The sequence below is a fragment of the Furipterus horrens genome, unplaced genomic scaffold, assembly GCF_987537825.1.
Source record: "Furipterus horrens unplaced genomic scaffold, mFurHor1.1.pri manual_scaffold_3, whole genome shotgun sequence".
NCBI classification, from domain to species: domain Eukaryota; kingdom Metazoa; phylum Chordata; class Mammalia; order Chiroptera; family Furipteridae; genus Furipterus; species Furipterus horrens.
The window spans coordinates 29,762,805-29,787,578 of record NW_028327173.1 but is presented as its reverse complement, the minus strand read 5'-3'; the positions used below and the strand labels follow the sequence as shown (position 1 = coordinate 29,787,578).

Here is a 24,774-nt window from a genome sequence, read left to right as displayed (position 1 = left end):
GCCTTGCAGAGGGGTGTCAACAGTTGGGAGGGAAGTGAGGCCTGCCCACTGCTGGTCTGGGCCCTGCATTGCCTGTTATATAAAGCCCTGAGGGCCACTCCTGCCTTACCTTTGCCTGCCCGGGCTAAGTCCTCACCCCACTCTCTGCTCTCTCCATAGCTCGTGAGGTCCGTGGCCTGAAAGGTACTGGAAGCAGAGCCTGTGATTGTGGCCTGGGACATCAGAGCCCCCAACCCACTGCCACCATGGTGGGAAAAGGTGCCAAAGGAATGCTGGTGAGTACAGAGACCAGACTGCAGCGAGGAAGGGGGTGTGAGCACTGCCCCCTCTGGGGCCTCTGCCAGCTGCTTGCCATATGACAGGAGAGCTTAGGAGGTTCTGTGGGTCCCTGAGTCTGGCACTGGCCAGGCTCCTGAGTGAGTGCTCAAGTTGTCCCAGGCCTGGCTGGTTAGGTGGTGCTGCAGCTCCGAACCCACAGCAGGGCAGATTCTGCCACAGAGCTCGCTAGGAGGCAGGAGGCCCACTTCTACTATCACAAGAGACACCCCGGAGAGAAGGCTGCAGCTCATCCTGCTGGAAGGATAGCAGAACCTCTGGGGCTGTCCTGGGGCTGAAACACCCCTGCCCCACTTCCCACCCCCCAGGGCTCTGCCTGGTACAGGGAGTGTCCTGTATGTGCTCATCAGGGGGTCCTCTGACCCTGACTGGTTTTCCTGTACTTCCACTCTGAAAAATAACAAGAACATTTCATTTAAATCCTCTCCCGAGACCTCTCAGAAAACCTCCCTCTCTCGCTTCTCTAAGCCATGGATGGCCCTTCCTTGGCCCGCTGCCCCAGAGCACAGGAGAGGCGGTGGGTGCCTTGAAAAGCAGAGGGCGAGCGCAGCGCCTGGTGAGGGTTTCCACTCACAGGGAGGGACCACATCGGGTGGCACTGGCAGCAGGAAGCAGGGAACAGGTGCCTGATCCTACCCCAAGGGCAGTGCTTGTCTTTCTTCTCTCTTTGGATCTTGTCTCAGGGCCAAGCTAGACTGGGCCACTGTCAGGGGAGGAAGCTAGTGACTGAGCATGGCCCCTCCCTTGGAGCCTCCCTTTCCCACATGGATTCCTTCTGCTACCTTTCTCATTCCATGAAGGATTGATTGGCCCAGGGTCTCTGCAGAGCCCTCCCAAAACGAAGGTTTCTAGGACTCAAATGACTCGGTCCAAAGAAACAGTTTGGGGGAGGTTAGCTAGGTGGTGTGGTTGCAAGAAACGTCTAAACCTGTAGAGAATTTTTATGAGTTTATTTGAGCCAAACTGATTGCTTCGCCAGGAAGCAAACTGTCAATGGATGAAGAAAATGCTCTGTGCAGAATGGCAGTTTTGCAGCTTATTTTATAAATTACAATCAAAGGAAGAGAAGTAGGGGGAGGCTACATGAAATTCATTGGTGGTAGATCACGGAGGCTGGAAGAACGTAAAGGGGGAATCTCTGAGACGGCATGAAGAGTAGATGGAGTTGGCGGGTGCAGGGCTGTTGACATGTGTGTGGGGAACAAGGTAACAGTGAGGGGTTGTGTGGTCTTGTGCCCTGGTGTGGATGGTTGTGCCCTGAGTTGTCTGGAGAAGGAGATTGCTCTAACATGTCAAAGCTATGTTAGCTTAGATGCAAAAAGACAAAGACAGGCTCACTGAAGGTCAAGATTGACCTTTGTCAAGGAAGCTACAGACCTAGGCAGTGACTACCCACCATGACCTACTTTCAGTTAGGAATTTTTATGTTCAGGCCATCTTATGTGGTTACTTTCGATCTCAGTGTTTGTCGGGCTGTTAGGTAGGATAGATAGTAAACCAAGGCAGGGAGGAGGAGGGAGACCTGTCTCACCCACTGGTCCAACAAGATTGCCAGGTGTTCCAACACCACAAGAAACGCCATGTTAACACCTTGAAATTTTATATATCATTTCCACTCTCTGGGAAAGAAAACCTTTGAAACTGTATTCATTCCAAGGTCTAGAAGGGGGAAGAGGGGAGGTCCACGATGCCCAAAAAAGAAGCCCACAAAACAACTTTTGTTAATTGCCTACCTCTGCTCACTATCTCCTTTTCGAGGGGGTTCCTAGTGGGTACAGAAAGAGCCCATAAATAACTTTGAGTAACTACCTCAACTTTAATTAACTGCTTCTTGTCGTGTATCTGTTTTACAACAAGATGAACAAATGGGGTCTAGAGCAAGATAAAACTTCAGGGCTAACAGACCCACACCTTTACCTGTCAATCAATATGTAATTCTTCACCCCCATCCCACCAACTGTGTAAGTCCTCATGAGAAAGGACCTGATACTCTTGCCTTTTACCCACACCTTGACAAGGCCAGCTCTTTTCCATGAGAACATATCACCAATAAACCCTGCTTACACACTAATAGACTTGCTGATCTGTAATTCTTTACTCTGCTGGCAAGAAGAACCAAGTTTTCCTGTAACAGGGCCCTCCATGTAGGCTTCCCCTTAGCTTGTCAGGTTTAGTGAGTGGTCCCTTTTTTTGTCCACAGGCTCAGGGCTCTCCATTCTGCCCCTCAGGCCTGCTCAGGTCTGGCCCACTCCTGATTGAAACAAGTCTGAATGAACCAAGCTTCTGAAAGTATTTCTGAGCCATGCTGAACTCTGGGTGCTCAGAATAGGGCAGAGATGGAGGTCTCATGACCTGAGCACTTGCTAGGGTGGATGTTGTAATAGAACCAAGAAAAAGGCCTTTGCTTTCCCAGAGAAGTCTTGGAATTGCCATGGGCCTATCTAGGAAGTGGGGTGTGGCTCTGTGCTTTCCTACTTAAAGATTCCGAGCCCTATGAAACCTGAGAAAGCCTCTGCATACTCCCTGGCTGCCCTTCTTTCCTTGGGATGACCCTGAAGGAACTGAGGCAAACAGGCAGGAGAGATGTGGGACCCACACGGGCCATAGGGAACATAAATTACAATCTCCCAGAACCCCTGCCAGAGCTGAGCTTCCCGGAGCTGCAGGCTAGCCTGTCTGTGGAAGGGAATGCTGCCTCAAGACTCTGTTCCCAGCCCCAGGATGTGCCTAAAGATAGCTGGGGCTTGGTTTCCTCATGCCCTCTGCCCTTTGGCTTCTGCCCGCTGCTGCTTCATTTTAGGCTCATAGCATCTGTCCCCTGGGCACCCCATGGTTGCTAAGATTCTATTCCTGCCTCTTTTTTGGTTTGCTGATGACCTTGGGCTAAGCTATTTTGCTATTCGCAGGCCCCAGTTTGGAACTGAAGCCTCCTCCATTCAGTGCTTGTCTCTAGGATACAGCCTCTGAGGAGCGCCATCTGTCCTAGCAAACCTAGGTAGTTGAGCCGGCACTTTATGGGGTGCTATGCTCCTCTAAGGACATGTAGCTAAGGATGCGCCTTTCAGACATGCTCCTTCTCTGGATGCTATGATGGGCAGGACACAGGGTGCTGAGAGTCAGGGGCACGTGGACCATCCCAGGTAGGGGGCTTCTGTTGCCATTTGTGCCCTGGTATGCAAGGAGTGGGCCTCACTGTGAGGATGGTATCCTTGCTTCCATCCCTCTTCACTCTAGGTTTGGGTGTGAGCACATGGGACCCCTGGGTCTCTTCAGCATCCACAGACCTCCTGTGTCATCCTTGTAGCTTCTGTCTAGCCCATCATGTGGCAAGTGCCCCATGGAGGAGTAAGCCACTTCCCAGCACGTGCCCAGGTCCACATGCCTGCTGCACATGTCCCTTCCCCTGCTCCCTGCCCAGATGGTCTCTGCCAGGCCAGCTCAGCTGCCTCCCTCACGCCTCAGCAGCTCCTAGGACAGGGCCATGCAAAAACCCAGCTGGCCAGGGTGCCTCCAAGCCTGGGAGCAGCTGGGATGCTTGGGGGCATTGGCGGGGTGGAGGGTCCTTCTATGGAGACCTCATACCTCTGTACACGTATATGGGGACTGCCTGGGGCTTAGAGGACAGGGAGCTGGAAGAGAGAGGGGCAGGACAGAAGAACCCCACAGGGTCATTTTTAACCCTACAGTCCCACACCAATTCATAAGCTGGTTGGCTCAGTCCCCTCCCCGACATCCGTTCCCCACTCATACTGTGTTTTGAGCCAGGTGAACCTCATTGGTCTCTCCCCAGAACTCACTGGTTGCTTCTCACTGGGAAGCTTTGTGATAAATAAGATCAGAGCCACCTGGGCTAGGGCCCTGGGTGCCAGAGCATCTTAATTATCCCGAAGGCTTTACAGGCGCCACAGGTTGCCTAAGGCTGCCCCACCCTGACCTGTTCTGTTCTGCTTTGACATGAGGGTTTAGATACCTCTTGTCTGCAACATCCATCCCAGGGCCTGGCACACAGTGGGGTCTCACCCAGCCCAAGTCCTGGCATGTGGCAAGTGCTTAACTAGCATAGACTTGGCACACATTGGGCACTCCCTTGGTAAAAGGCCTGTCACCCGCAGGGCACTCACCTAGCATGAGTCCCAGCATGTGGCAAGTGCTCAGCTAGTACTTATCTGGTATGAATTGGCCACTCCCTTTGTATAGAGCCTGCCACACTGTGGGCACTCATCTAGCACAATACCAGGCAATACCCTGCTCAGGGCTGGGCATACATTAGGTCCTCACCTCACAGAATTTGGCACATGTGAGGCACTCACATAGTGCAGGACCTAGCATACTACAGGGGCTCACTGGCATGGAGCTGACACACAGTGAATACACCCTCAACACAGGTCCTGGCACACAGTGAGTGCTTTCCTAGCACAGACCTGGCACACTGTGTATTTTCCCAGCATTAGACTTGGCTCATAGTGGGCACTTTGCTAACACAGCTTATGGCACATAGTGCGTGCTTTCTTTATATAAGGCCTAGCACAAAGGAGGTGCTCTCCTAGTCAGGACAGCCTAGATGATCAACTAGATGATCCTAGATGTGCAACTACCCCCTCCCCAATGAAATGGACAATATCTAGATCCAAAGGATAAGGCCCAACCTTCCTCTCTGGACCTAGGACCCTGCCCTCCCTTCTCATACAGCTTCCCTGCAGCCCTCCTGCCATCCCCAGCACTTCACAGTCCCTGCTCAGCAGGACCTTCCCTCAGAGTCACAGAGCACAACAAAGCCCCTAGACTCTTGCCCCTCTGGAAGCATGCCCACTCTTATTAAGAAAAGTCAGAGGTGGGGGCTGAGGGGCTGGCCTCCCTAAGTGGGGCTGGAGCAGCTGGATCCCACTAATGAGGCCTCATTACGGCCAGGGCCCAGCTGGGCTGCTGCCGCCTCCTCTCCCCATGGCCAGAGCCAGAGAAAGCCATCCAGCCAGGGCTGCCTGTTCTGGGCACCTGGCCCAGGCCAGGGCAGCCAGAGCCCAGAGCCCACCCTGGGTGGAAGTGAGCATTTGGGCATTATGGGTGACTGGGCCTTCCTGGAGCCAGTGGCCCGGCCAGGGCTTTGGCCCTGAGTCTGTGTCTGCAGGAAGTCAGCAGAGCATGTCTGGGGACCTGGCTGCATGAGGCAGGCCCAGCGAGTGGCTGAGTCAGTGGGGTCTGAGGTGATTCTTAGAATACTTGCTTGAGCTTTGGCCGGTATCCATCTTCTCCCCCAAGATGGGGACAAAAATGTACCTACCTCAAGGGATTGTTTGGAGGATTAAATGAGTTGATACATATACAAAGTGTTTAGGACAGTGTCTGGCTCATATTAAGCATGTAAGATGTGTTATCTGTTACTATTATTGCTAATGCTCACTAGCTTCAATAACAAGTGGATATTATCCCCATTTTATTTATTTAGTTAGTCTGTAAATTTATTGATTTGAGAGAGAGAGGAAGGGAGAGAGAAACCCCAGCTTGTAGTTCCACTTATTTATGCATTTTTAGCTTCTTATATGTGCCCCGACCAGGGATTAAACCACAACCTTGGTGTATGGGGACCGGGACCGGTCTGTGGCCCGTTAGAAACTGGGCCACACAGCAGGAGGTGAGTGGTGGGCCAGAGAACAAAGCTTCACTTGCATTGCTGCCTGAGCTCTACCTCCTGTCCACCCCACCCCTGCCCACCCCATCCGTAGAAAAATTGTCTTCCATGGAAATGGTCCCTGGTGCCCAAAAGGTTGGGGACTGCTGCTAAGCTATCTGGCCAGAGCTTTATTATCCCCACTTCAAAGATTAAGAAACTAAGAATGGACATGTTAAGCGACTTTCCTAAGGTTATATATGGTGAGAAACTGGCAGAGCTGGGATTTGAACCCAGGCCTATTGGACTCTAAAGATCCGCCCTTTTTAACTTCAGTGCCATCCTGCCACGTTCCCTTTGGAGTCACCACCCTTACCAAACTCACAGAAAAGCCGTTCTTTACATCGAAATTCAGACAGGCTTCCACCTGATGGATGTTTATTAAGGTCCTACCACGGGCCAGGCCCTCTGCCAGCCTATCAGTTTCCAGAAAGAGCCATGCCTTTCCAGGACCAGAATAGTCACCCCCCATCTCCTTATGGTGAGAACCATCAGCTGGGGACTGACTGGTGAGTGTGGCCTCAGAGGAGGAGGATAAGATGGGTCATGGTCACACCTGCTAGGCTGTCCCTAGCCCACACAGCACATGCTCCCAGAGCAGCACCTCAGGTTCTGGGCAACGCAGTACAAGTCCCTATGGGGCCTTAGTCTGTGGCCCCCTTTGTCTGAACTCTGGAGACCACCCTCTTGGCTAATGCCATCTTTCTTCAGTGAAAACACAGCTCACTAGGCCATAGCTTTCTCACACTGTGTCACATTCTCCTGCAAGAATGCCCCATCACCTGGGCTGGTTGGGGACCCCTAACTCTGGGGCAGGGAGACAGCTCCAGGGCCCAGCATCCCCCATTCCATACTGAGAAGTCTGAGATGCTCTGGCAGTGCCCTGTGGGCTGCACCCCCTTCTTTCTGTCCCTTTACCATCTATAGCACCTAATGGCACCCAACCGCCCTACCAGGAGCCCACCAAATGCCAGGCCTATGGGCTCCAAAGCATCTGGGCCCTAAGGCTGCCCTCTCCCTCCCTACTGAGCTCGCTCTGCCTCACTCCATGGTTGTGTGTGTGTGTTGTTCCAATAACTTGCTGGGAACAAGGGAAAAACACAACAAACCCCATGCTTCACTCTAGCTCTGGAGCACCCTCGCTGGGCTGCATGGGGACTGGCCGGAGGGGGAGGGCCAGGGGAGGGGGTAGGCAGAGCTTCGGGAGGAGATGAGGTGAAAGTAATCGCGCTGCCCAGCCGGCAGTGGGAGAGGCAGGGGATGGTCAGCGGCGTCCGGAGCTGGCAGAGGTGTGAATGAGCCGTGGAGGCGCGCGGTGCTCCTCTCTGAGTGCTCACCTGGCATGGCTGCAGCTCATGGACCTGTGGCCCCCTCCTCCCCAGAACAGGTCAGTCACCTTCCAGAAGGTTGAACCCTCTCCCAAGTGCCAGGCAGTCTGGGAGGCTGGGCTGGGGGTGGGGAGAGGGGCCGAGCGATCTGTGCCAGGGAGGGGCAGGCACAGCCAGCCAGTGAGACAGACACCAGCCGAAGTGACCCAGAAAGTTGCAACTGTGCAAAGGAGTGCAGGAAGAGTTAGCTGTGTGGTGGGGGCACGGGGGAGGAGAGGGGGGTGTGAGGGCTCCCCCAGCCCAAGGACCTGCTGAGAATCTGCTCTGTGTATCAAAGCTGCATTGTCCTAGCTCCCGGGGAGACAGACCGGAGGTGCCCAGGAATTGTACTAATCAATACAGCCCCATTGTCTGCCACGGCAGTTACTCCTATGGGGAGAGTGGGTGAGGGAGCAGGGGACATGGTACATAGACTCAGTAGTGAGGGTGGGGGAAGGGGACCCAGCGAGACTCTCAGCTGGAAAGAGAGAGACCCCATGGAATGTTCACTAGTGTCCAGGGCAAGTGTCTGGGTAGGGTGCTCACCATGAGCTGGTATGCCCTCATCCCTGGAAGCTAGGGATGGGCAGGGTTGTCAGGCACTATGGGGCTGATGACAGCAAGGATGAGAGGACCGGGAAACCTACCCTCCACCTGTATGGCATGTTAACTTGACCTTCGGAAGGCAAGAGAAGGAATGTCCTCCAGAGAGACGTGGGCTAGTTTTGGGAGAAGCATTATGCAGAGCTGCCCTCAAACCTCAGGACCACCAGGGTCAAAAACCAAAGTCACTTCCCTGAGTGCCAGCCTGCTGCCAGCCAACTGGGGGAGAGACTGCCCACAGCTGCCGCAGCAAGGGGCAGACTGCTGGGTTTCTCTAAGGCAGAGGTAGGGCCTACCTAGTGTCCCCCATTACTGCTCCCCAAGGCCTGGAGCAGAGCCTGGCATGCTTAGGGGTGTGTGTCTTCTGTCTGCTGTTCACAAAACTGGCAAGTTACTCTGCCCATCGTGACTCTGGGGTGAAACAGCACAAGGCCTGTCCTTGCCTCTCTTCCCTGTTACATGAGGACCTGGTCTACTGGTAGGTGCCCAGAGAGTCCTCTGAGGTTTTCCCTCAGGTAGGAGGCACAAGTCGCCCCTGTGCCCTAACTGGGCCCAGGGTAAATTTTACCATGGTCCTGTTCCTCCGGTGTGACCCTGCCTCTCTCCCATGTCTGGACAAGATAGGCCAGGTGAAGTGCAGTAGGCTCTGGCATTGCAGGGCAGGTATGATCTCACGGCCAGCCGGGCCCCCGGACTGATAGGAGAGAACTTGAGAAAAAAGAACTGAGGGGTGTGAGGAGGTCAGGGGCTCCTCTGAGGCAGCCACAATTTACTGTAATGTCTCTTTTACTTAGAATTCCCCCTGGGGCTCAGAGAAAGTTGCCAGTGATCTGGATTTGGCTCCAGGTCAGTCTGGGATGTGGGGTCTTACCCTTCTCCTCCATAGAATTTGTCTTGGACGGACTTCATCCCATGAGCAAATCCTGGGGCTGCAGAATCCCAAACAAGCAGCCTGCTGGATCCCTGGGGACCTGCCCAGCCAGGCAGCTCCAGGATTCCTCAGTGTCCATTGAGAGCAGGAGGAGGGAGCTCACAATTCACAAAAATATCCAGTGGACACTGATCTAGCAGGGCGGGAGTCAGGAGCCAGAGCAGAGCTGTACCCTGGGGTAGAAATCCGGGTTCTCTCTGAGTACATGCATGGAGCAAGCAGGGCTCCATCCTGGGGAGGTGGTGGTCACCCCTGAGATCAGGCTTTGCAGCTTTGTTTCCTCTTTTATGCTTTTCTGTAGTTTCCAATGTTTGTGTGTGTGATAAGCTTATAATGCTTTTATAATTGGAAAGAAAAGCAATAACATTTTTAAAATTAGTTGAGAAAGCTAGTGGGAACTAATGGAAAATACAGGAGAGAGTCAGAAATAGCAAAATTCCAGGCGAGGCGGAACTACAGAATACTAGGTCTATTGAGGTTCCCTAGTCTCTCCCTGGATTTCATAGATAAGGGTGCTGAGATGCTGAGAGTGGAAGTGACTTAGCCAGGGAGCAGGCTTCAGAATGCCAGGGTTCTAACCCCTGGGGCAGGGCCCGGCCCTACCGAGCCCAGAGCATAGTGGGAGATCCGGATTCTGCCCTCCAAGCTGAACAGCCTAAACCCCAGAAGCCCATCCAGAGCAGTGAGTAAGCCGGGCAGAGGGCTAAGGGAAGGACTTATGTAAGTGACTGCTTGGGGTGGGTGGTTGTTAACCCAAGACAGGTCACAAGTCCTATGCAGGGAAGGACACTGACTGTTTCTCTGTGGAAGGGGCATCTGAGGGTCTAATGTGTGTGTGTGTGTGTGTGTGTGTGTGTGTGTGTGTGTGTGGTGGGGATCGCTTTAGAAAGAGAGCCCCAAAGCCTACATTCTGCCTGGCTTGGGGGAGCTCAGTTACAAGGCCAGGTCATCCTCCTTCTGGAGATCCCCCACCAGGCCAATGGTGGGGGAGTCAGGGGTGACTGTCCAAGTAGCCTGGGGAGGAAGCGCCCACCCAGAGGGCCCTCAGGCAACTATGGTTTAATTCACCACCAAGGTGTAAGCAAGCGAGGAAGGGAGGGCAGTGAAGGGCAGACAGCAGGGGACAGGTGATGGGCAACAAAGGCCTGGAACCCGGCTGGTGGGTGGTGCAGAGCTGGGTTAGGCAGCCAGGCCGCCAGTCTGGGTCAAACCATGAGCACAAAGGTGTTCTTTCGTGGGCAACTTCAGAGACGGTGACCATGGCAGCAACAGTAAATACCGGTGACAGCGTCCCCCGGGAAGATCAGAAAATGGGAGGTTTAGATCAGGAAGATGACACAAGGAGAAAAAAACCTACGCAGCCTTGAAGAAGACTGGCCAGCCATGGACCTCGCTACCAGGGAAGCGAGTGGCAGAAAGTCCCCAGAGCGGGGAACTAGAGTTCTGGCGACCCGCTTCCCCACCCCCATGTTCCGCCCACCCCCTCCTCGCCCAGTGCATTTTGGGTATCCGTTCCTTCCTTGTTCTTGGAGCGAGGTAGACTTGCTCTGCCCTCCACTGAGGACTAAGCCCTCACCAGCCAAGACCCCTGAATGTTCCAGGTAGCTTGTGCTGGAACTGAAGTCAGACGCCTGGCCGTGGGCAGCGCTCGCACGGCCGGGCACGGCATCCACAGCTCCCACAGCTGAGGCATCGCAGGGCTGAGATTCAGGGCCAGAGAGCAGACATGGTGCTGCTTCTGCTGCGAGCTTCTTGACCACTCGCAGCGAGCATTTCACTGCCCTCCATCCAGCTTCTGCCGTATGGCAGACCCCCCGTGTTGTGGGAAACTTCCCGCTGGAGCGCAGTCCTCCACCCCCAGATGGCCCCGTCCTGGGGGCTCCGGCCTCCCTTGCGGCAGCCAGCACAGCTAAACTGGTTGGCGCATGCTCAGTGGAGTGCGGCTCATTAACTGAGTGCGCTGGCTCTGGAGGGCTCAATGGAGCGGCTGCCCGTGGCGCGTGGCTGAGGGCATCGCCACCCTGCCAGTCCCCTCCATGCCAGGAAAGGAGCAGACCAAAGAGATCCGAGTGTTGCTGCTGCCCTTGGTTGTGGGGACTGGGGCCGGGAGAGAGGCTTCAAACTTCAAGCCTTGGGCACCTCACTGTCTACCAGGGGCCTTACCCTTGCCCTGCCCATGAGGCCACCCTGGACCCTCAGTTGCCTTTTTTACGGCTGTAACCGCTGCTCTGTGACCCCACCCATGTACTCTGCAGCTGCCACAATCCCCCATTGTGCCCCTAAGTAAACAGGCCTTGGACAGAATGAAACTGTTATTGTAAGGTCAATATATAGTAGCCCTATTTGGCTGGGATTTGTTTGGGGATGGGTAAACTACGCCGAGCAGGCCTCACGCCCCTGAAAAAATGTCCCCTTGACCCTGCGGCATTGCTAGGCCTGTCCCTAAGGAGGCCCTGGGAGGTGGTGACAGGCTTAGGCAGGATTCTGTAGGGGCCTGTCACAGAGGGCACACTTGGGCTGTGAGCCACTGTCACCCACAGCCAAGCTGGCCTTCCAGCCTCTGCAGCAGGGTGGCCTTCCCTGACCTCGCCCTGCCCCCACCTCCCCCCTGTCCTTCATACTCCTGTGACTTGAGAAATTTCCATGGTCAGTTTGGAGGTGCATATAAAAAGTATGCATTTGCTTATTTCACTGATGGCTTACTCCTCACTAGACTTCTAGCTCTGAGTGAGTGGTGGTGCCTGTTTATAGCTGAATTCCTAGTGCCTGGTGCAGGGCCTGGCACACAGCAAGTGTTAGTACATCTCCACAGTTGCACGAATGAATCAATGAATGAATGAACGCAGGCTCTTCCAGCCTGCCAGCTGCTCTGGGTGCTTCTTGAAGGAGACCCCACAGTTCCTGGGCCTGTGCCCCAAACCTCCCAAAAGGGTGTGAGGGCCAGCGTCTCTGCTGGGGACAGCGCTGGACTGGGTATGCAAGACAGTCGCTCCACGAGTGGGCCTGTGCTATATAGTGACCTTGGTGTATAACCCTGAAGGGACCAAACGTGCCCACTCACTGTGGGAGCAAGGGGCGCACAGCTGGGGCCTCCACCAGGTGTGGGGGGCCTCCTGGGTCCGCATTCCTGGAACCTTCCTGGAAGCCCTCCCACCACCAGTCCCCATGAAGCCATCCCTCCCCCTGCTTTTGTCAGTCAGTGTCAGGATGCAACAGCATTTCAAAGCACCAGGCCTCTTTGTTTACTGGCCAGTGAGACAATTGTCCTTGAATATCTTTCTTTCAAGCTGATGGTCAGTGTCACTGCCCATTTTCCCTCAGAGGCCATGCTACTCTGTCCCTGACCCTAGGTGTTCTTCATGGACTCTGATCTGTTTCTCTCAGAATGGCTCATCTCTGTGAGGCCATCTCTGTCACTCAAGGACTCTCTGTGCTTCTCTGTTGGTGACCCTCAGGGTCCCTATGTCTCTTAGTGAGACCCCTCGAACCCCTGAGGCGCTGGCTCGAGGTGGCTCGATTCCCTGCTTCCCTGGGAGGTGGGAGGGGCATGGCATAGGGAGAGCACCTTCACACTTAGGAAGCGTTTTGTGAGCCAGTTCCAACTGTGGTGGTGGAGTTCCCCAAGGGGCTGCCCTCCACGAGGCTTCAGGCCACCCAACCCAGACCTGCAGCTCACTCCCCAGGCAGGTCTGCCCTCCTTCCCTTGGGGTAAATGCCCTCATGAGCCCCTCCTGACCAGCCCCCTCCTCTGCAGCTTCCCCCTCTCAGCTCAGAGACCCTTTCCTGGAGCCATGCCCTCTGTTTCCCCGAGCAGAGTCTGTCCTCCAAGTCTGGCGTGGTGCCCACAACTCTGGTGTCCTCCCCCAGCTCATGTCCAGCACCACCCAGCCCAGGTCAGCGTCCCCAGGGTCCCTCCCCAGCTGTGGGCAGAGTAGATGGCTCTGCTGGGCTCTCCCATTCTGAGTCCCAGAAGGCCCTCCCCAGGCCTGGCCTAGCTCAGCTTCTCCCCTCTTTCCTCATCCTACAGCCCTGCCCACCCAGGAAAAAGACTTCAGTTGGGGGAGGGGTCCAGCACCCCTTCCTCTGAAGCCGCCTGTCGTGGGCAGCGTGCTCAGCCTGGCAATGTAGTGGCGACGGGTTGGGGGGGGCTGTCTGGACACAGGCCCCTTTGTGCCCGGCCTGACTTGGCTGCTTGGTATGAAGCTCAGCTGCTCCCAGATTCTCACCCAGAGGGGAAAGGGGAGGTTTTGGAGGAGCTGGGGCTGGGGTGCTCTCCACTGTAGCTCCCTCTCAGTGTCTCTCCTGTCAGATGTTGGAAGTAGCTCCTCAGGTGGGCTGGTGACTCTGGCATGGGGTGCTCAGGGACTGGTGAGGGTGGCCCCACTTGGTGCCTTCTGGCAGCCGCTCCACCCTGCTCCCCTCTGCTGCCAGACCTGCCTGCGGCTCTTGCCAGCAGAGGGGAAGCCCAGTGTGGGGGGTGGGAGCTTGCCGGGTCCATGGTGTCCTCATTGGGGGAGAAACAGAGGATCAGGCATGGACCCACAAATGCCTTGCTGATGGTAGCTTCTTTCCTGTCCCCACAGAATGGTGCTGTACCCAGCGAGGCCACCAAGAGGGACCAGAACCTCAAACGGGGCAACTGGGGCAACCAGATCGAGTTTGTACTGACGAGCGTGGGCTATGCCGTGGGCCTGGGCAATGTCTGGCGCTTCCCATACCTCTGCTATCGCAACGGGGGAGGTACCCAGTGGGCACAGGGAAGGGACTACCCACTGGATAGAGCCCACCCATTAGGGTCCGGGCCAGCCCTTCCCTGGCAGACTTCACTCCAGACAGGCTGGCCTCTGGCCCTGATCTCCCGCGGCCCTATCCCTGGCTTAGATGCCCTTTACCTAAGGCACAGACCAGCTCTGACCCTGGCAGTCTGCTGTTCGGGCCTGACTGGCCAGCCTGCTTCCTCAAGGTGAAGAGAGTTGGAGAGAGGCACCCCAACCTCCCAAGTTTCCCTGTCTTCTATTGCCTGTGTTTCAATAGCGCCCCCTAAATAGTTCAGGGACATTTGAGAGTCCCAGCAACTAATGTTAATGAAATTGCCTGGTTACGCCATCAAATCGTGGTGGCTCTGGGGCATGGGTGCTGCCCAGAGCAGACTTTCTGGGGCCTCTGTCAAGATCAAAGATGGGTTGTGGGTAGTGTGCCTCAGAGCCAGGCCCCTGCACAGTGCATGCACACCCTCCTTGGGTCCTGGCCAATTATACAATTCCGGGTGTTTGGTCCTAAGCAGGAAGAGGGAGGGATTCCCTCCACCCCCACCCCGAGCCTGCCCCTGAGCCAGCCCTCTCCCTGCCTGCCAGGTGCCTTCATGTTTCCCTACTTTGTCATGCTGATATTCTGCGGGATCCCTCTCTTCTTCATGGAGCTCTCCTTCGGCCAGTTTGCAAGTCAGGGCTGCTTGGGGGTCTGGAGGATCAGCCCCATGTTCAAAGGTGAGGACTGAGTGAAGTACACACACACACACACACACACACACACACACACACACGGGCCTTTGGGGGCTATGTAGACTCACCCATCTGTACAAACACTGCCAACCCCTATGGAGCCCTGATGCTGATCCACGCCTCACATCAACAGCCAAGGCCATGGACACATGCTGGGATCCCTATTTGCTTGGCCAACACCCTTCCCTCCTACCACATGTATACACAAAACCTCTTCACCCCCAACTTGCCCTTGCCAAGGCCTCGACCTGCCCCTTCTGTGGCCTTCCATGAAAGCCTGCGCCTTGGGGCCCTTTAAAATTAACCTCGCCTCCTTCAGCCAGATGTGTGAGGCTGCCACTCTCCCTGCGCTCCCCCAGGTGTGGGCTATGGCATGATGGTGGTGTCTACGTACATCGGCATCTACTACAACGTGGTGATCTGCATCGCCTTCTACTACTTCTTCTCCTCCATGACGCATGTGCTGCCCTGGGCCTACTGCAATAACCCCTGGAATTCGCCCGACTGCGCCGGCGTGCTTGACGCCTCCAACCTCACCAATGGCTCCCGGCCCGCCGCCCTGCCCAGCAACCTCTCCCTCCTGCTCAACCGCACCCTCCAGAGGACCAGCCCCAGCGAGGAGTACTGGAGGTGAGGCCCCCATTGGAGATGGGCTGGGGGGCACACGTGGCCCCAACCCCGAGCCCTCCCTTTCGCCATCCGGCAATAGTCTGCAGACTCAGTAGGGTGGCCGCTGCACATTCAGCCCTCTGCTGGGCACCCAGTGTGGCAGAGGTGCAGGAAGAGGTGTAAGGACTTCACAGCCTGTTCAGGAGAGGCTGACACACCGGAAGACAGTGGGAGACAGGATGTTGAATTGGGGAGTTCTTCTGAAGCAGCAGTCAGGCAAGTCTGCAGAGGAGAGTCAGGGAAAAGGAGTGGCTTTGTGGTGAGAACAGTACGAGCAAAGGCCCTGGGCCCTAGATGAGCAGCGGCTAGTCTTGAGACTGAGGGGAACCTGTTCTGATGAGAGTAACAAGCAGTGAGTTTTAAGGTGACCTCAGAGGGAGCACTGGCCTTCTTGGAGAACTTAGAAGAATTCGGCTTAGATTTAAAGCTGCAGAACACAGGGAACCATGGAAGCTTCCTGGGCTGTCATCCTCAAGCTGACTTAGAAAAGACAGCCTGGCCCCACTGTGCTCTGTGGTAACAGAGACCAGAGTCTCAGAGCTGGCTGAAGGGCAGCTGCTGCTGGAGGTGTCCTGGAATACCTTGTCCCAGCTGGGTGGGCATGAGGGCATGGCAGGACCTCCTGAAGGAGATCCCCGTGTCCTGAAGGAGCCCCTGGGCAGAGGGCTTTGGGGACTACCGGGTAAGCCTCATTCATTCACTCCACAAACATTCACTGCAAGCTCTGCCAGGCCCTGTGTGCCCCTGGGGATGAATGGCCTAGGGTTCCTGTCCTGAGAAGTCCCCAGTCTAGTGGGGAGACAGATAGCTAATCATATCAGAAGCAGGTGCTTTGGTGCAGGTATGCACAGGGGTATGGTCGGGGCACAAGGAAGCAGCATCAATCCTAAGTGGATGGAGGTAAAAGGAAGTGGCTAAGAAGGCTTCTCAGAGGAGGGAGGGAGGGAGGGACGGAAGGAGAGAAGGGATTGGTAGAGACATGCGCAGGTAAGCAGGGGCCAGGAGATGACAAACTGGAGCTGGGTTTGGGGGCAGGTGGGACACTGAGTATTAGAAGAAGCCAGTTGTTCTCATATGGTACAGGGATTTCTGGACCAGGCTAATGGTTTGAGGCTTCCTCCACTAGGCGATGAGAGCCACTGGACAGATGGCCAAGACCCCAGGGATACGTGATGTCCTAGCAGGTCGATATCCCCTCAGCCCAGTCCCAGAGCTCGAACGCTGCAGGGCCAGATTCCCTGTGCCCACCTCAGTGCTGGGCAGTAGACATTCAAAGAGGGCTAAGAGGTTCACTACCCCTCGGGGTGGAGGGCTCACCGTGTGGACAACAGGACAGACTCAGTCACTGGACAGATCATTTCTTAAGCACCTCCCAGGTACCAGGCACGGACTCAGAGTGGAGACAAAGAGGGGAGTAAGACACACAGACTTCACCTTCATGGAGCTCACATGTGATGGGAGAACTAAGCAAATAAGTACCCACATATGTTTTCTACTGCATTTGAGGCATGGAGTGGACTGGGCAACTGGTCCCAGACTAGGGTGAACCTCCCTAGAAGCTCCCAGACGCACAAAGGCCTACCTACCCCTCCAGGGATGTTCCAGAAGAGCTTGCCATGGGGCTGTCTGCCAGGGATTCCTAGCCCAGTAAGGCCACCCAGGAAAGAGCTCTGGAGATTTTATCCAGTGCAATCAGAGGGGAAGCAGAAAACTGATCATGGGTGGGGGGCCCACTGGGCTGGAGCCTGGCCTGCCGACCAGCTGAGGCACCAGGCAGGGTGTCTCTCTGCTGCCCCCTCCTGGAGAGCCTAGGAAAATGACCCCTGAGAGGGCTGCCCAGGCTGGCTTCGCAAGGGAGGAGTGAGCACCCCCATTTCTTGGGCATATACTATGTGCCAGGCATATTATCTCATATTACCATCCCCACTTTTCAGATCCAGAGACTGATGTTCAGAGGTTAAGGACCTAGGCAGCATGGCTAAGTCAGGATATGTGCTCTGAGTTCCTTCTGGCTCCTCTGTGCCTGGTTGGATGAGGCCAGTGGTACTCGGCAGGTGTTCTTGGTCCACACTCTCCAGCACCCCTTCCGAAAGCTGTATGACCTCATTTGAGACCCACAACAACCTTATTAACTAGCTTGTGCAGATATTAGGAAATATTCCCATTTTACAAATGAGGAAAGCAAGTCAAAAGAAAGGTTAAACAACTCCTCTAAAGTGAAAGAAGCCCCGAGGGCAGTTTTCTGGGCCTGGGGCAGCCTCTTGCTCACCCTTCTGGCCCACGGTACTCCCTCCCTCCCCAACTGTTTAGCCTCTTGTGCGCTGGTCTGATTCTTTCCTGCTCACAGGTCCTAAGCTCCTGACCATGCCCTCTCACCCTACAGCCCCTGTGGTGGCCAGTACAGCATCCAGCGGCCAGTGGGACTCGGAGCCCAGCACCCCTCTCCCAGTGTCTTCATGGCAGCTCTGGCATCACATAGACCTCATTTAAATCCTGGCTCTGCCATTTACCAGCTGTGTGGCTTTGGGAAGTCACCAAACCTCTCTGAGTCTTAGCTGTTCACCCATTAAATGGGGATGCTTACGGCATCCCCCTTATTGTTATAAAGATGAAGTAAGATAATGCAGCATACATCACTAAGAACAGTGACAGGTGCTCAGTAGGCACACTGATTGCCACCACTGGAGATGCAAGGAAATAGATTAGGATGTCCTGTCCTCAAGGTGTTTGCCATGCAGTTCGGGAAACTTAAAGCTAATGCAGAATTATTCCAGAGATTTCTGCATTAAGAACTAACTTGTAAATATGTTGGTGCCAAGAGTTCTTTGGTTAAATATTTGATTTCAAAAGCACTGATCCTAAAGCAAAACCAAACCAAACCCCAAACTAAATATAGTGCCATTAAAATAAAGATCAAATTCATTATTTGGTTTCCAGGTTAACCTTCTAAACTCTTTAATCCCTAGTATTGTGATGCTAAGTATTGCTAGTATTGTAATCCCTAGTATTGCAATAAAAAATAGTATAAAACACTATCAGTTTAACATATATAATTAAGGTTAAAAAAACCTTTTGAACAAGAAATGATTTATTTACTCTGAATGCTGGTGTTTGAAGTAAAGTGACTCCAAGTACTAGCAGCAGAAGGACCCTCTGGCTATTCTGGTGGGCAGAGCTTTTCAATACAGATGTGCACTCTGTCAAGCAGGGCCTGGGCTGACCGGAGTCCCCAGCCCAGTTGTCTTCAGCTTTGAGTGACTTGACTGTTCTCCCCAGTGAGCCAAAAATATTTTTCCTATGTGCCACAAAGAAAAAAAAGATTGGAAAGCACAGCTGAAGGGGACCAGGAGCCTCTCCCTGGTGGTCCCACAGCTCCTGAACTTCTCCCATCCCTTTGTCTTTGGTTTCCCAATCAACAAAGAGCCTGGAAGTGCCCTAGCCCAGGGCCTGGCTCTGATGCTTGTTGAAGGAGCCCAGGCTGTGGTGGGCTTCTGGCAGGGAAGGGAAGTGTCGGACAGTGCTCTCTGCAGGTCATTGTGTGAAGGGTGATTTGGGGGAAGACTTGAGGCCCAGAGGAAGTAGGCCAAAGTGCTTGCAAGTCTTAACAGGCAGACTGGCCAAGCAAACACCAAATCCCAGGCCTGGCAATATTGTCCCATGAGGTACAGAGTAATGTCTCATCACAAGGTATTAAAAATATTGTCATGAGGTTTGAGAACTGATTGGGGGGGGGGGGTGAAAGTGTGGATGGCTAAGAATGAGCTCCGTAGAGGTTGTAACAGTAAGAGGAGAAAAAAGGGAGCCTGTATTTACCTAAATTTATCTACAAATTATTCTGGGTCGGTGTTAGTATATCCATTGTACAGATGAGGAAACTGAGGCTCAAGAGCTTGTCTCTTGCTCATCGTTTTTAGCCTGGACAACTGTACCAACAACAGTGGTCTGCCTCTAGGTTTTCCCTTTTTTACCTCCCAATTCTTTTACTATAATGTTCATTCATTCAGTAAATATTTATTGAGCACTTCTCTATGCCAGGCACTGTGCTAGGTACTGGGGGATACATCACTGAGCAAAGACAAAAAAATCCCTGCTTTCATAGAGGACAGATGACAAACAAAATAAATAGGTAAAATTTGTAGTTTGATAGCAGCAGACATGTGCTGTAAAGAAAATATAACAAAGAAAGGGGTAAACCATGCTGCTTCTGGGCCAGGCCTGCAGTTTTAAGCAGGGTAGCTGGAAAGGCTGCTTGGCAAAGAGAACACCTGAGTGAAGACCTGAAGGAAGCGAGGAAGGATGAGCCATGTTGACAAGCCCAGTTGTGTAATTTCTGGGCCCAGTGCAAAATGAAAACATGAAGAGCCTTGTTCAGAGGTATTAAGAATTTCAAGATGGCAACGGCAGAACATTCAACTAAGCACTAGGCCTTTCCAAATGTGGGGCCCTGGGTTACTCTACAGGTCACATACCCTTGTGTGACGTAAGTGTCCAGGTGATGGAGAGAGCACAGTGTGCCAGACAGAGCCATGCATATATGTGGGAGGAATCCGGCCTGTGTGTTCCACAGCCTCCAGTCTTTAGTCGGCATTCTGGTGCTTCCCTTAGTTCATAAGAGTTGGAGAAGACTAATGTGGATGAAAAGCTCACAGAAGGCTTCCTGGAGGAAGTGACTCCTGCTAGGATGTGTCTAGTCTGGAGGAGAGGACATTACTGAATGGAGGACTGTACAAGCAAGGGTCAGTGGTGGGCCTGAGAGGGGACATAGAGACCTCCATACACCAGGGGCTCAAGAGTTCTGACTCAGGCCTGCAGTGTGGCCCCCAGAAGCCTTTGGGGGTCGAGGGAAAGGCTGCAAGCAGTGGACTCCCTGTGGGCAGCAGGCAGGGAGAGCTGGGGCCCCACAGTGGTTCCTGTCTCACAAGTGGGCTCCTAGTACCTTATGAGAAAAAAGGGAGCTGCCAGGCTGGGTCCCGGGCCTCGGGGATTTGCTGCTGGGCTTTGGGGCTGGTGCTCATTGACAGAGTGTCTGCTTCCCCAGGCTCTATGTGCTGAAGCTGTCCAATGACATCGGGAACTTTGGGGAACTGAGACTACCCCTGCTCGGCTGCCTCGGTGTCTCTTGGGTGGTTGTGTTCCTCTGCCTCATCCGAGGGGTCAAGTCTTCAGGGAAAGTAAGCACCCTTCCCCTGACAGGGTCTGTGCCCACCCAGGAAGGTCCTGCCTCCCCTATCTTGAGAGAGAGAGAGAGAGAGAGTGTGTGTGTGTGTGTGTAGAGGGGGTGATGAATGGCCATCGGAGGGGATGAGCGGTGGTTGGGGGCCAGGGAGGTGGCGCTCGGGGCGGGAAGAGCCCAGAGGAGTCCCGTGGACCCGTCTTGCACAGGTGGTGTACTTCACGGCCACGTTTCCCTATGTGGTGCTGACCATCCTCTTCGTCCGCGGCGTGTCCCTGGAAGGAGCCTTCACGGGCATCATGTACTACCTGACCCCACAGTGGGACAAGATCCTAGAGGCCAAGGTGGGATGTGGAGGGCAGCCTTGAAGGGACAGGAAGGGGTGGGGAGGGACAGAGAGGCGCAGGCCTCTGACCACAGCTTCTCGCTGGCCTCTCCTATGTCACAGGTATGGGGGGATGCTGCCTCCCAGATCTTCTACTCCCTGGGCTGCGCATGGGGCGGCCTCATCACCATGGCTTCCTACAACAAGTTTCACAACAACTGCTACCGGTGAGCCTCTCCCACCAGCCCAGGGCCCACCCCCATCCCCTGACCTCTCTGCAGTCTGACCCCATCTCCCTCAGACCTACCAGACCCCCTGCAGCCTCCTGGCCCCTCAGGGCCCTCCCTCCTACTCCCAGCCTTGAGGTCCTGGGAACAATGGGTCTGGATCAGGTCATTGGAGGACGGACAGAGAACCTTGGCAGGAGAGAGAAGAGGGAATGGGGACAGTGATGTCCCAGGGGTTTGTGAGGACTCAAGAGCCTCAGACCCAGTTCAAAAGGTCCAGAGCAGACCAGAAAAGAGGTTGGGGACACCTTCGTTCCTAGAACTTTCCCTGTCTCCAAGTCCTCTCCAGCCCACAGTGGGCAGAGGGAAGCAAGCTGCATGCCCTGAACTTGGCCCGTTTTCCTCCCCATCAGGGATAGCATCATCATCAGCATCACTAACTGTGCCACCAGCGTCTATGCTGGCTTTGTCATCTTCTCCATCCTGGGCTTCATGGCCAATCACCTGGGTGTGGACGTTTCCCGCGTGGCAGACCACGGCCCTGGCCTGGCCTTCGTGGCTTACCCGGAGGCCCTCACACTGCTGCCCATCTCCCCGCTCTGGTCCCTGCTCTTCTTCTTCATGCTCATCTTGCTGGGGCTGGGCACTCAGGTACAAGGGGCGGGATTGGGGAGGGCGGGGAAGGCACAGAGGTCAGGCCTCTGCTCTGATGGCCGTATCCTGCAGTTCTGCCTCCTAGAGACGCTGGTAACAGCTATTGTGGATGAGGTGGGGAATGAGTGGATCCTGCAGAAAAAGACCTATGTGACCTTGGGCGTAGCCGTGGCCGGCTTCCTGCTGGGCATCCCCCTCACCAGCCAAGTAAGAGCTGAGGGGAAGGCTGGGCTGGAGTTGCCAGGGTGTGAGGGGATAACGGGCCTGGGAGCTGAGCCACAGCACCCCTGGCTCAGCTGCCCGCTGGCCCACAGGCAGGCATCTACTGGCTGCTGCTGATGGATAACTACGCGGCCAGCTTCTCCTTGGTTGTCATCTCCTGCATCATGTGTGTGTCCATCATGTACATCTATGGTAAGTGCCCAGCCTTCCGTGGCCTCCCGAGCCCCAGCCCAGGGCTGCCTGCACTGCCCTGGTCAGCCACTGACACCCGTCTCTCCAGGACACCGGAACTACTTTCAGGACATCGAGATGATGTTGGGATTCCCACCGCCCCTCTTCTTCCAGATCTGCTGGCGCTTCATCTCTCCCGCTATCATCTTCGTAAGTCCCTGGGCTGGCCTCTCCCCCACCTGCTGCCTGGTGACAAATGCCCTTCTCTTGGGAACCAGCAGAGGGAGCGCAGGAGCCCATCCATCTGGCTGGAGCTCTCTGGATGGAGAGCACCACACTTCGGGCCTTTGTAGCCTGAGGGAGGTTGCCTAGTCAGAGCCACACTGACCCTGACCTTGGGTTAGGAAGGGAGCACAGAGCCCTGGATTTCACTGAAGACAGTGCCCAGCCTGGTAGGGAAAGCAGGCTGGCAGCATTGAAGAGTCGGCACTCCCTCCCTCCAGGATGTTCCTGCCTGGTGTCCCCTGAGGGGCCTCAGGAACCATTATTGATATTGCTGTCAGCCTCTGTTAGCCTCACTGAGCATCTGTCTCCAATCCATCATAGCCGAGGTGCTCCCGGGGCCCTGGTGTGAATGAGCCAGTTGTCAGCTCAGCATCAGGGGCAACCTGTAAACCTGTCAGGCATTAAAGTGGTTTCCACCAATATTCAACAACTAGGAAACCCATCTGGGAGCTGAATTGGTGGTGAGAACTCACACCCATGGCCAGGACCTGGCACTTTCTGCACCCACTTTATGTATTAACTCATGTACTGCAGCTCTCCAAGGTATCGTTATTATCCCCACTTTACAGATGAGGAAACTGAGGCACAGAGCTGTTAAGTAACTGACCCAAGGTTACCCAGCTAATAAGAGGCAGTGCCACTATTCAAAGCAGGTAGTCCGGTCTGGAGCCTATGTGCTGAGCCAGGGCCACACTAGAAACCACCATGGGAGGGAGTTATTACTTCCTTTAGGTTTTGCTCCTTTATGCTCAGGCTGGGAAGCAGGGGCACAAAGGGTTTGCTAGTGTAATGGTCACTCCACAGAGGAGAGGCAGGGCCACCCCTGAGTGACAAAGGGCTCAGCCCAGTGTTGAGGGCAGTATCCATGTCATGCTTCTGTCACACCCGACTCCTCTGTACCACAGGGAGCTCAGCATTGGGTTTCCCCTTTGGCTCATGTTTCTGAACAAAAGGCCCCTGAGGGATGAGGCCTCCACCACAGGGGTGTGGGATTTTCCCCACGCCTGGCATGGGCAGCCAGCACTGGCCGCTGGCCCAGCTCTGAAACTGGAGGAGCGGAAGTCTCCTGCAAGTGTTGAGAGGCCAGGAGGGAAGGCACTGCCGCCAAGCGCTCTCTGGGGGTGGTCGCAGGGCCAGGCCTGCCTAACGGGAGCTCACCCCCAACTGAGGAGAGACCTGGGGTACCAGCCTAAACAGAGCAGAAGGCAGGAAGGAGGTGGGCACAGGAAGGGGCTGTAGGCGCAGCCTCGGCCTGGGTCCAGTGTCTCTGAGAGAGAAAGGCAAAACTGGCAGTGGCCTCTCTGTGCACAGAAAGGCAGGCTGAAGCTCATGTGGAGGTAGGGATTTCAGGCTCTGTGGACACATTTCTTTGGAGGCTTTCCTTCTTTGTATTTCTGAAAAACTCTTTGACAAACCCCATCCTCAAACAAGGGGTTTATCCACACCTAGATAAGGATCTGGGTTCATTCCAAACACTTGTGACAAGCTCCTACTACATTCAGGTCCCAGGAAGGGCCCCCCTCAATGAATGTGGGCCTTGACCTCCAGAATTCAGTCACTGGGAAGGCTGGAGGCGCCTGAGCCTTAGGACACAGCCCAGGGTAGAGGAGGAGGGTGCTGAACCCTGCTGGGGAGCAGCCCACATGCCCGGCTGATAAATCCAGTAGCCACCTGACACCACGCACAGTTATTACTTCCTTTAGTGTTTTTGTTGCTGAGCTGCCAGGCTTTTTGTCTCATCTCACGTCTTCCCAAAGTGGCGCCTGAGAGCATCCCCAGCCTGGCACTCACCATTTCTAGCCTTTGGAGCCTCCTCATTGCCCCCACCTTTCCACACAAGTCAGTTCAAATCAGCAAATGAGATTGTGCCAGGAAATGTGCTGGGCATTGGAGACCCAGAGCTGATGCAACCTCAGGTCTATGGGGACCATTGAACAAATGCTTAACAGGTGGAGAATGCCTTTCAGGAGGAGGAGACAGGAAATCTGAGAGGCTTCCTGAAGGAGGTGGTGTTTGCATAGGGTTCACCAGAGGAAGAGGTAGAGGAGGATTCTCCAGAGTAAATGAAAAGGGTGGAAAATGCTGGGTGTGGCTGAGACAAGGGTATGTGAATGGAAAGCCAAGCTGACCTCTCAAACTGAGGAAGTGAAAGCCCCGAAGGCCAGCTATTACGTGTCTTTGAGGAGAATTGACTTCCAGAGGTGACAGCAGCTTAATTGTTCCCTGGCTGGTTCAGAATTACAGTGAATCCTGACCCCTCCTCTTCCATGGTGCCTAGTTGCCCATCATGCCCTGAACCCCTGGTTCCATCTGCTTCTTCCACTGCCCAAGTATTGACATTGGCCTGGCTCTACCCCTAAAGCCCCTTTGTATTTTGGGAAACTGGAGAAGGGAGGGGGTGCTCATAGGAGGCCCGAGGCCTGGGTGGGGCTGGGTGGGCCTCATGCCTGCTCCCACCTCCCACTCTCTGCAGTTCATTCTCATCTTCACGGTGATCCAGTACCGACCAATCACCTATAACCACTACCAGTATCCAGGCTGGGCAGTCGCCATCGGCTTCCTCATGGCTCTGTCCTCCGTCATTTGCATCCCACTCTATGCCCTGTTCCAGCTCTGCCGCACGGATGGGGACACCATCCTCCAGG

The 24,774-nt window shown here is 54.7% G+C and overlaps 1 protein-coding gene across 3 annotated transcripts in view; it reads left to right on the top strand.

Moving 5' to 3' along the window:
* The window catches only part of SLC6A9 (solute carrier family 6 member 9), a 31,704-nt gene that overhangs the window by 5,537 nt on the left and 1,393 nt on the right, over positions 1 to 24,774 (top strand). Inside the window, exons 1-12 of one of the 3 annotated variants that reach the window (XM_090269302.1) lie at positions 7,329 to 7,388; positions 13,486 to 13,642; positions 14,257 to 14,388; positions 14,763 to 15,033; positions 20,111 to 20,243; positions 20,455 to 20,589; positions 20,694 to 20,797; positions 21,211 to 21,448; positions 21,524 to 21,658; positions 21,766 to 21,865; positions 21,954 to 22,054; positions 24,603 to 24,773. In XM_090269302.1, the coding sequence (XP_090125428.1) occupies positions 7,344 to 7,388; positions 13,486 to 13,642; positions 14,257 to 14,388; positions 14,763 to 15,033; positions 20,111 to 20,243; positions 20,455 to 20,589; positions 20,694 to 20,797; positions 21,211 to 21,448; positions 21,524 to 21,658; positions 21,766 to 21,865; positions 21,954 to 22,054; positions 24,603 to 24,773 (1,722 nt within the window). In that variant the 5' untranslated portion in view covers positions 7,329 to 7,343. Of the gene's footprint in view, positions 1 to 159; positions 276 to 7,328; positions 7,389 to 13,485; positions 13,643 to 14,256; positions 14,389 to 14,762; positions 15,034 to 20,110; positions 20,244 to 20,454; positions 20,590 to 20,693; positions 20,798 to 21,210; positions 21,449 to 21,523; positions 21,659 to 21,765; positions 21,866 to 21,953; positions 22,232 to 24,602; position 24,774 lie in introns of those variants that run through there. The other 2 variants (XM_090269301.1, XM_090269300.1) reach the window with 2 other exon arrangements.